The sequence below is a fragment of the Solanum dulcamara genome, chromosome 9, assembly GCF_947179165.1.
Source record: "Solanum dulcamara chromosome 9, daSolDulc1.2, whole genome shotgun sequence".
NCBI classification, from domain to species: domain Eukaryota; kingdom Viridiplantae; phylum Streptophyta; class Magnoliopsida; order Solanales; family Solanaceae; genus Solanum; species Solanum dulcamara.
Genome location: NC_077245.1, coordinates 72,275,143 through 72,286,857, shown reverse-complemented (window position 1 = coordinate 72,286,857; position 11,715 = coordinate 72,275,143). Strand labels below are relative to the sequence as shown.

The following is an 11,715-nucleotide window of genomic DNA, read 5'->3' as shown; positions in this document are numbered from 1 at the left end:
CATAAATTAAAAAAATTATCTTATATATACAGTGTAATTTTTTAACGAAGGGGGTTCGGATGAACCCCTGGTGTCCATGTGGGTCCGCCCCTGGTTCTTGCATATCATATATATCATGATGATTGGTTATATTATAAAGCCATATGAGGTTTCATGGACCCCAACGGTAAGAGGATTTAATAGGAATAGCCATTATTTTGTGTTCCTCGTAATAAATAATTTTTTTTGTAAGACATAAATTTATATTTTTGTATCATAATATTCCATAAATCATGCCCAGTATGACTTCAGTTTCTTAAAAACGTATGACTCATTAGGCATAATAAATTTTATCATATCATCCTTTGAATATAATAAATTCAGTATTATGGAAAATACATTGGAAAATGAATAATACTTGTAATAAGAGTAAAATAGATATAAAATGATAAACTACCTCTTGTTTCCAAACTAGACAAGTAAAAGTGGACATCTGTTTTAATTTTAGCATAGTGAACAATTAAAAATAGACGGAGAGAGTAATATTTATCTATTAATCATCTATAAGTCAGCTAATACAATATCATTTTATTTCTATACAATCCAATTTACACTGAAGTTGATAAAGACAGAATAACAAAGAAACTTCAAATCAGAAATTTTCTATAAACAGAAAAGTTCAAATTCTTTAAGATGATACACATAAAAACAAGTATTCAATATCTATGTTGCTCAGACTTTTCAAAATGCCCCACGTGTCTGTCGGGTCGTCCAAAAATAGTGCATTTTTTTAGGAACCGACATGGTAGAGGCAACATGTTGGAGAGTCCGAGAAAAATAGTTTAGTATCATTCAAGACAAGTTTAGTATCATTCGAGACGTATGTTGAAGCACTTTTAGTTAGATTTCTGAGCCACCAAATTTTCTAAGTATTTCTCCACATAATCCAGGCCACACTGTGTCTTCACAATGGGTAATATGGCGGGGACATCCAGATAGAATTCTGAAACAGACCCATCAAGCTTGCCCCATAGTTTGATCTGTTCACGTGCTGCTTTAACGGCTGCTCTTGTTGCACAGTGAACCGACGCTGCCAAAAGCAGCGGCGGTTCCCCAGATGCTGCAAAAAGAGTAATCAAGTTAAGATTCAACGGTTTGTATGAACAAAGGCAAATGCAGAGTTTGAAGTTTATGTGTTCCTACAGTGACTCAAGGTAATAATATACAATAATAATTGAGTTCACTATCAACTATATATGGATTTTTCATTATATATAAGGGTCTGGATAAAGGTTACTGGGTTCGGATGAACTCATGGATTGTATGCTAGATCTGCCACTGTCTATTAATGAACATACATACACTGTATCGATCCAATGTGAGATTGGACGGTTCATATCATTAGAGGAAATTTCACTGTTCTATTTTGTTACAAAATTATATAGACATCATTCTTTGTAATATACATAGGCATAATTAGCTTGCAGATTTGTAGGGATCCCTCTTTAATTTCTTTTCTAAGTTAGTACGTAATGTATTGTACTTATATCTTGCTTACCTCCTATTGGAATAAAATATTGACTTCCATTTGATTACATGGTATGAGAGCCAGGTTCATCTCCATTCAGGCTCCCGATCAACGCTCCAGTAGGGCTTGGGTATGACGTAGGTGTTAGAGTGAGTTAAAGTCCAACATTGGTTGGGGAATGGATTAGCGGACTTATTATATGGACTTAAGCAATCCTCCTCTTATGAGCACACCTTGTAGGGCTTGAAGCAGAGTCCCCGGGCTTGGTTTGGCAAGTTCAGTGAGGTAGTTCAGGAGTTTGGGCTTAAAATGAGCGAATGTGATGACATTGTATCTGGAGCTAGCACTATCCTTCTTGTTGTATATGTTGATGACATTGTCATCACAGGATGCGATTATGATAGGCTTTCATACCAGGTTTCATACGAAGGACTTAGGCCAGTTGAAATACTTTTTTGGAGTAAAAGTCAATAGAAGCAAGAAAGGAATTCTTCTGTCTCAGAGAAAGTATATTCTTGACCTACTTAGAGAAACTGGTAAGTTGGCAGCCAGACCTTGCTGTACTCCAGTGGTTCCTAATGTGCATCTTATGAAAGATGATGACGACTCTTTTGATTATCCAAAGAGATATACGAGGATAGTTAGGAGTTAAACTACCTCACAATGACTCGTCCAAATATTGCTTTTGCGGGTAATTGTTGTTAGTCAGTTCATGTCCGTACCTACAGTCAAACATTGGGCAGCTTTGGAACAAATTTTATGTTACTTGAAAGGATATCTTGGCCTTGGCATATTGTATAGAAATCACAACCATACTCATATTGAGTATTTTGAAGATGCTGACTGGGCCGGTTCCAAAACTAATAGAAGATCAACTACAGGCTATTGTGTCTTTGGTGGAGGGAACTTAGTAGAATGGAGAAGTAAGAAGCAAAGTGTTGTATCTCGATCTAGTGTAGAATCTGAGTATAGATCTGTGTCAGAATCTACGTATGAAATTATGTGGATACATCATCTTTTAACTGAAATTGGGTTGAAGAATCATATGCCAACAAAACTCTGGTGTGATAATCAAGTTGCTCTTCATATTGCCTCAAATCCAGTGTATCATAAAAGAAGTAAACATATTGAGGTTGACTCTCACTTTATTCGTGAGACGATTTAGGAAAACTTGATTTCTACTAGCTACGTAAAAACAGGAGAGCAACTAACTGATTTGCTCACAAAGGCGGTGAATGGGACTCGAGTTGATTACCTTTCTAACAAGTTGGGCATGATTAATATATATGCTCCAACTTGAGGGGGAGTGTTACAAAATGTATGTAGACATCATTCTTTGTTTCTTTCCTAAGTTAGCACCTACTGTATTGTATTTATATCTTTCTTACCTCCTATTGGAATAAGCTATTGACTTCCATTCTATTACATGTAATTTCTTTGTCTGGTTTTCAAGAATCACTTGAAACATATTTGTAACATTTCCACTAAACCGAGTGAAGAATGAGTTCAAGAACCTTTCATGATATTCACAGTTATAAGTGAAAAGGCAAAGAACTTGTTTGGAAGAACGTCGGTAAAAGAAATGAAAAAAGAATAATACCTTTAGACGAGAGAACACGTTTATCGTGGTGTCCACTGTTTACCACATGAACATTGAAATTCTGAGGTATGGTGTCAATTGTCGGGATCTTGTATGTCCAAGTGCTATTCGAGATCATTAACCCATCTTCGTTGGTGAGATATTCTTCGTGCATGAAAAATCCAATTCCTTGTACGAAAGCCCCTTCAATCTGCAGCAAGGAAAAGAGAAACAATCGCCACAATTTAGAACAATCTTGTGATCAAGAATCAGATAGTTATGAAGTTTGAATAACAGGTCACATGCATGATGCATCTCTCAATTGTATAAGCAAATTCTAATTACAAAATCTAAAATCTAGGACGAAGGGAAGAACCTGTCCCAAATCAACGGCTGGATTCAAGCTCTGCCCGCAGTCATAAATAATATCCGACTGCAAAATGGCAGTCTCTCCAGTCAGAATATCAATCTCCACCTGCAATAAAAGCTTTATTGTTACTTAGCCAAATGAAGGTGCTGCAGAAGATATATTGGCTGCAAAACACTCCTTCTGTTTCAATTTGTTTGTCATACTTTCCTCTTTAGTCCATTTAAAAAAGAATGTCTCTTTCCTTTTTTGGAACGCTTTAATTCCGACTTTCGACTAGACATGTTTAAGACCACAAGATTATAATGCATTTTGGTACATTCTACATATCTTTAGCTTAAAACCATAAGATTCAAAAGTTCTCTTTATTTTCGGTAACTGTGTCAAGTTCACAATCAGAGTTCCATGCCGAGTGTCGTACACTCCTATATATTGAAAATTGATAATCTATGAAATAGACTGAAGTGGGGAACGTTGACAGAAATAAACAAGTTTACCTCACTGACAGCAGCACCAAAGTTCAAATAACTCTCGGAACTGGATTCTGGTACATAATAAGAATTTGCTGCTAAGTTCACTGATTGTGTTTGTGCCTGCAAAATAAGGGGCGAGTGGGAGACAACTGCAAATTCAGATATTTAACACACTCTGGCTAATTGATAATAATTTTCTCCCGAGCTACACACATACGATTAGTTACTTTCAAGTGAATTACTTTGTTATGGTCTTCAAATTGAATTCAATACTAAAAATTTCATTGTGACTTGACCCCATGACTTCCAGAATTGAAACGTCGAAAACAATGAGAAGATGGTTATATATGTTAGTATGATGAACAGATCATAGAATGTCTTGTATGATCTACATTAAGATATTCTCGATATGGCAAATATGCAAGAGATATTCTAGATACAACATTTAGTTTTAGAATATTGTGTAGCATTAGTTGTAGAATATATAAAAGAGATATTTTAGATACTACATTTAGTGTAAAATTCTGTGTAGCATTAGTTGTACAATATTATGCACATTAATTTGTAGGATTTACATTAAGTGTAGAATATTTCTCGTGTGTAAATACCGATGTATTCTTATGTATTTGGATCAATGAATGAAGACAATCATTCTTCAGTTTCTCTCGTGTTTTCTCTGTTTTTGACAATATAGTGGGAAAACAAACCTGGAGGATCAGCATTGGCCAATCAACAGAGCCATTTTGTTCCTGCAGCTGTTTCTTCAGAGGGGTCAGTCTTTCAACCAAGACATCACAGCAAAGTCTAACAGCTTCACAGCATGATTCCGATGTAGTGCTTCCAGCTGTATACCCGCCTTGCACTATGCTTAAGCTGTCTGCTTGTATGACTCGTACTTTCTCCACGAGGTCTACGGCCCAACTACTTTCAATTAAACCAAGAGCATAGGCAGTCAACTGTCTTACCTTTGTCCATAGCCCTTGGCCAATTTCAACCCCTCCAACCTCTACAACGATCGATCCATCTTGCAGAATACTGACTTTTCCTGGGGTCGGTCTTTGTAAAACTTCATACATAATTGGCACTCGAGAAATACCCCTTTTCTTCCATGTGTTTTTCTGGTTGAACTGTTCTATCATCGCGGTTCGTTGGAAAAAGCTCGATGACACAGCCAACTTATCCATGATACTAGGCAATGTATATTCTCCTGCTGCTACAATGTTATCATAGAATAAATTAAGGCTTTCAAATGTATGGAAATTTTTGTTTCTGACTAAGTCCACCTCCATCGAGAGTAAGCCTGCTACGTGTTCTATTATAGCTTCGGCTATATAAGATCCTTGCACCTCCCCAGGGGCCCGCATAGCTGATTTGCTGGTAAGATTCGTCTTGCAGAGTTTTATGTCGAAAGATAAGGCACCCCAATCATATTTTTTTAGTGATTTAATCACATTTGATGGTAACAAGGGGCTTATATCTTCCGTGATCCCTGCATTTATCAATATATCAAGATGTAATGCTGTGATCTTTCCGCTCGATTTGAATCCTACACTGTACGTTACTTTCATCGGGTGTCGTCCTCCTGTCATTATCATGTCACTGCTCCGGTTGACGTATATCCTGACAGGTCGTCTTAACTTGTATGCTGCTAGTGCACAGGCTGTGGAAACCTAAAACCATGCATAAACTTTAACATCAGATTCAGAGATTTGTTGCTATTACTACTCCCTCCATTGTTCAATTTGTTTGTATTACTTTCCTATTTAGTCCATTTCAAAAAAAAATGTATCTTGCCTTTTTTGATAACTCCTTAGTTTCAACTTTTCACATGACATGTTTAAGACCACAAGACTAAAGGACATTTTGCTACATTCTAAGTATCTTTAATTTAAGACAACAAGATTTAAAAGTCTTCTTTACTTCCTTAAACTCCGTATCAAGTCAAGATCAGACAAACAAATTGAAACGGAGGGATTATTTCTTTTTCAAATACTCACAGGCATTGCTCTGACTGCCTTGCCCCCAAAGCCACCTCCAACCCTTCTTGTAATTACACGGATATTGTGTTCGGGAACACCAAGACAACTGGAAATTGCCTGCTGCGCATACTCAGGGCACTGACTTGAAGCATATACAACCATGCAGTTGTCTTCATCTGGAATTGCAAGGGCAGTCTGTGTCTCCATATAAAAATAGTACTCGGAACCGAGTCTTATCTGGAAATGATTAAGAAAAGAGCTAATCAGAAAAATATTTGAACCTTTAGCATACACATCTACGTCTAGCTATGAAAGATCACCATCCAGGAAACCGTTCAAACGAATGAAACAACAGAGAAATCAAAAGTACCTCAGCAGAGAGAATCTTGTGATCCGCATCAGCCATTCCTTTTGAGAAATCACCAACCTGTTTTGGATTAAAAGGTGGCGGGATTTGGAAAAAGCTATATTTCTCAACAGCTTCCTCAACGGTTAAAATGGGAGAATCTATATCTTCGGTGTTATATTCAACGCGGGCTGTTCTTGCAGCCACATCAGCAGACCTCTGATTGTCAGCAACCTATAATGTTTCAACAACATAAAGAAATTGTTCAAAATAGCTTTGGATAAAAATGTATGAGAAATTAATGTTTCATAAACCGAATCCAGCAGGCGGAAACTTGAAGTGCTCACCACAACAGCAATTCTATCACCAGCGTATCGGGCGAGATCATCTGCAAATAAGGGCTCACGATCAAACTTTGTAAGAGATCCTACATTTTCCCCTCCGCTTGGGATATCTTTAAAAGTAATAACAGTGGTGACTCCATCTGTTAATCGATTCGACTCGAGCTGGATTCCCTTTACACCTGCTAATGGTTTTGTACTATAGATAAATGCTCCATGCAGGCAGTTTGGTGGTGAAGGAATGTCATCTACATAAACAGCTTCACCTGCAAAATAGTGTATAAATGAACACATTTGAAGTTTGAACTAATGCAATGGGCTTATGTTCAGCTATATCAGGTAAAGTGAAACAGATTTCATAAGAAGATGTTAGAAAATGAACAATAGAGAGTGTAAAAAGAAAAAAAAGAATTGCATGGTTATGAATTAACTAGAAACTTAATATATTATTGTGATTCTCCTAGGCCTTTAATAAGTGTACCTTGTCAATAACCACTTATATCTCAAAAAGTCATCAGTGTGAATGCCATAAAAAAAGTATGAAGCACATGATTGGGATTAACATGAAAAAAAGGACAAGCCCGTGCACAACGAATCCCGTGTTCATGCAAGGCCCAGGGAAGGGCCGCACCCCAAGGGGGTGTGATGTAGGCAGTCTACCCTGATGCAAGAATCGATGGCTGATTCCACGAATCAAACTCGTGATCTATAGGTCACATGGAAACAACTTTATCGTTGCTTCAAGGCTCCCCTTCGCTTAACATGCACAAGATTAAATAAACTATTTAAATGAGAGAACAAACCAGCAGCTTGCATGGAAGCTCCAACCTTCTTCATCGGTTCACCTACTGGATAGTACTCGGTGCTTGATTCCACGACTTGCTTAGCAGAAGATAGTAGTGTTTGTTCTCTCCCCTGACTAACGCAACCATCATTACAACTTTTGGGAAGTTCCTCAACCGAGATGTCACTAATTCCATTGAGTAAACCACCAGAAATAGCAGAATGAACATCAGTGAAGGGATAAAGAAACTTGAAAACAAAACTGACGGCCAAGCTTGATCTGTACTCAGGGTGTAAAGTGCCATCATCCGGTACCACTGCTAGTTTGACTAATTTAAGTGCTTCATATAAAACACATATATTTAATATCTTCCCGGTTAGATATTCCTCTACCTTTATAGCCCGTGTTGCATGTTTTGTGCCATAAGCACCGAACGCCAACTGTATATTATTTATCAGGAGGCCCTTCTGGCAGAGAGAAACATCAGCTTGGAAAGCGGCATTTACATATGCCAATGCATTCCCATGAGGTCGTGGAGAGGTTCGAAAGGTTTCAAACAAAAATTTAGAATGAGTTTGGAGAGAAATTGTCTCTTTCTTAAATGGGATGCAAACACTTAGAAGCACAGTCCTTGGGTCTAGCGGTGGTCTCGATAATAGTTCCTCCCATGTGAGCTTTTCAAGTCCATGACTAGTCATCAAGCTAACAGTAGCACTAAGTCCAAGAAATAATGTAGCAATATCCGAAGGAAAACCATTCCTCTGTGCCATAACCAAATTTCCTCCCACGCTAGCAGTGTTTCTAACAAATGGTGAAGCAATCTTCTCCATGTGGTTAGCCAGTTTTTGGGACACCAACGTCCCGTATGAACCCAGATTGATTTTGTTTTCCTCTTTCAAGAATGAAATGAGTTTAGAGATAGTCACGGTTGCTCCAACTTCAATGCCAGTCTGATCTCTTTCAATGATTGAGGATTCAGGAATGTACCTGAGATCAACGTAATGATCATATCGCTGAGTTTCCTTATAATAACCTGTTCCGGTATTTCCTACGACAAGCTTGATGCTTGCACCATTTTCCGTCACATTGGAGTTCAACAAGCTCCGTAGCTCCTCAATGGAAACAGGACTGTACCAAGGGTACCTCCTTGAGGAGTCCGAATTCGTGGTAGATTCACTTTTCAAGAACTTGGGATATGTACTGAAATTCTTGGTTGGATCATAGGGAGGTAATTTACTAACTTTCATTTCCTTGGAATCTCCCTTTTTCCAAAAAGAATTGAACCCCAAATCCTCTATATCAACATCAGCAGCAAAACTCTTGCAGGCATCAGCAATGGGCCGGTATCCAGTGCATCGACAAAGGTTCCCTGCTATGGCCTTTTCCGCTTCAGATGAAGTAAGATTAGAGAATCCTGGTGGAGGATTGGGTTTGTTTCCTTTATCAGCATTGACGAGAGCTGAGAAAAATGACATACACATGCCAGGAGTGCAAAAGCCGCATTGAGAAGCATGGAAACCGGCAAACCTTTCATGAATAGAGTGAAAACCATCTCTTGTGTTCCCAAGGCCTTCACTTGTAGTAATTGAACAACCATTTAAACTGCAAAGAAGTGTAAGGCATGAACTCACACTAAAATCTTCGACCTTTTCAAGATTAGGATCATACTTCGATACCAGAACAACACAAGCCCCACAACCACCTGTAACAATACAAATAAGTTACCATCTCTCTGAAGCCAAAATACAGAATTTGTTACAAATACATAAATCAGATTAAGAGATGATACATCTCTAAAAGACTTATGAAGAAAAAAGGATTTCCATATAATCTAAAGTCAGCAAAAAAGGAATGAAACATCTCATTTAACATGTAATCTATGTTGAAACACCATGGAAGTTAGCCTTTTTATTTCATTGTACCAGAAAAGTAATTCTAAACACAGAAACTGCAGAAGATAGCTATGTAAATCAGTTACATATGGTGATACTTAAACTCCTTTATTTGTTATTTTGAACTCTTAATAGTCAGACTAATTGAGACGAAAAGACATTCAGTTTGGAGAATCGATTGTTTTAACTTCCAATTAACCAGAAGAAAAAACGGAAAAGGAATTACATGAAGTAGTTCATTATGAAACTAAAAACTCCATTTTAAGAGAAACAAATTCATGTAAATGACTGATTTCATTGCCTGAAAACAAATTCATGTAAATGACTGATTTCATTGCCTGATTAATCCACTATAGCCCTCTGTACTTAAGAGGGCTTCATTCTCAAGCACGAACTAAATATCTCTGGCTAAGGGTAAAAGAATCTTTGCTGTCCCACCGCACTCTTAGATTGTCACAAAACATTTACGAGTACAGAATTTAAGCACCGAAGCCAAAAAACCTCAAAAAGGACTTCCAAATAAGTTATCATAAACTTTCAGCGAGATTACCGGTGAACAAGATAAGAACAGCCAGAAATTGTCAATTTCCAAGAAAAGAACAGAATCAAAGCAAAATGAAGCTTTGCATAAGAACACCAATTTAAGTAATCCACAGCTTTTAATATTCCTTATGTATCAGCACCAAAACACTTTGTTGCTCGGACTCTCCAGAAATATTGTTGCACCCGTGTCAGTTCCTATAAAAATGCACTATTTTGAAGTATACGACAAACACCCATCGTCAGTTTTGAAGAGTCCGAGCAACATATCCAAAACAAACATATAGTGTACACTAGGTGGATTAAGAACCATGAGGTCTCAGGCTCAAATGTCATCATATCAGCATAGGCAAAAACACTACGGGATTTCTTCCTATCTATCCAAACCTTGATACATAGAGTTACTGATAAGTAGGTATCTACGAAATTAGTCAAGGTGTGAGCAAGCTGACACGGACACCGCGTTCATCAAAAAAACATAACAGTAACTATGTAATAGAGTGGTAAAAAAATAGAGAATTACCTTCACCACAACCAAGCTTGGGACTCTTGAAACAAGTCTCAGAGCGCAAGAAGTGAAGTAAAGTTGTAGAAGGATCAACACTTGGCAACTCAAAACTCTCTCCATTAACTGCAAAAACCAAACTCACCTTTGTTTGTCTTTCATCCATTAATGTAACAGCAGTTGACTTGACACAGACCATCAAAAATCTCGTCTTTTGTTACTTTCTAACCTGAAAGTTACCAGAAGTGAAAGAAAAAGTTAAGAATCTTGAATTGAATTGGGTGTCCAAATACTTACTATTTAACACAAAAACTTATACAATCAAGATTGATTATTGGCTATGCAAAGACACGATACTTGGTTCTAATTTAATCCCAAAAATTAGCTCATGATGTGATGATTGCTCAAGTCCATATAAACTGACTCGAACTCATAATCCTAGGATGGAGGTTGCTTAAGATAAGCACCCCTCTTATCTATTAAAAAATCATATCTTTTTCTACTTCCTAAGCTGCAAAACATAAAGAAAAGAAATAAAGCAAGAATCTTGAAATTGAATTGGGTTGTCCAAATACTTACTTTTTAACACAACTTCTTAAATCAAGATTCATGGCTAGCTGAAACACTGAAGAGTTAACTTCGACACATACCCTTTATCAAAAATCTTGTCTTTTTCTACTTTTTGAGCTGAAAAATATCACATCAGAAACTGAAATAGAAACAACAAGAATCTTGGAATTGAATTGGGGTGTCCTCAAATAATTTAAACTTTCTAACACAACATGGTCAACAAAGAAAATAACTAATACTACAATATAAGATTCAACATTTTCTTGCATGTCTTAACATGATTGGTTAAATTATGGCCTTAAATTATTAATGGTAAAGGAGATTTCATGGTACCCCATACTGCAAATGACAGCCATTTGTTCTTTTGTAACTTTTTTTTATTGTACAAAAATAATAGCATTAAGCAGCTGCCACTTAAGGATTGTGTTTTGGAGGAAACAATGTTTTTGGTCTGGTGTTGGTTTTTATTTGTCCACTAATTTGGAAATCAACATATTCATATTAATAATATTTTAAAATTTTATATTTTATTATAAAGAGTAAGATTTTATATAGTTATTTAAAAATAATATTAAATAGAATAAATATTAGAATTAGCACAATTTACAAAATTAGAAGTTTTTGTACTATTTGTTTATGATCTTAATAAAAAGCTACTCAAAATCAATTTGTAAGAAGTCACGATTAGGTGAATTACGTAAAAAAAAGGGCAGCCCGGTGCACTAAAGCTCCCGCTATGCGCGGGGTCCGGGGAAGGGCCTGACCACAAGGGTCTATTGTACGCAACCTTACCTTGCATTTCTGCAAGAGGCTGTTTCCAAGGCTTGAACCC

The 11,715-nt window shown here is 36.9% G+C and overlaps 1 protein-coding gene across 2 annotated transcripts; it reads right to left on the bottom strand.

Moving 5' to 3' along the window:
• Positions 1-543: 543 nt before the first annotated feature.
• Positions 544-11,080, bottom strand: LOC129902285 (indole-3-acetaldehyde oxidase-like). Of its 2 annotated transcripts, none has more exons than XM_055977454.1 (11): positions 10,893-11,080; positions 10,332-10,542; positions 7,396-9,078; positions 6,599-6,858; positions 6,276-6,485; positions 5,924-6,142; positions 4,634-5,596; positions 3,951-4,046; positions 3,463-3,561; positions 3,108-3,297; positions 544-1,099 (listed from the first exon to the last, which is right to left on the bottom strand). In XM_055977454.1, the coding sequence occupies exons 2-11, from the start codon at positions 10,510-10,512 to the stop codon at positions 876-878; spliced, it is 4,125 nt and encodes a 1,374-aa protein (XP_055833429.1). In that variant the 5' UTR covers positions 10,513-10,542; positions 10,893-11,080; the 3' UTR covers positions 544-875. The 2 variants fall into 2 exon arrangements, with proteins under 2 accessions (XP_055833429.1, XP_055833430.1); XM_055977455.1 differs by lacking the exon at positions 10,893-11,080 and adding an exon at positions 10,671-10,839.
• Positions 11,081-11,715: the final 635 nt, after the last annotated feature.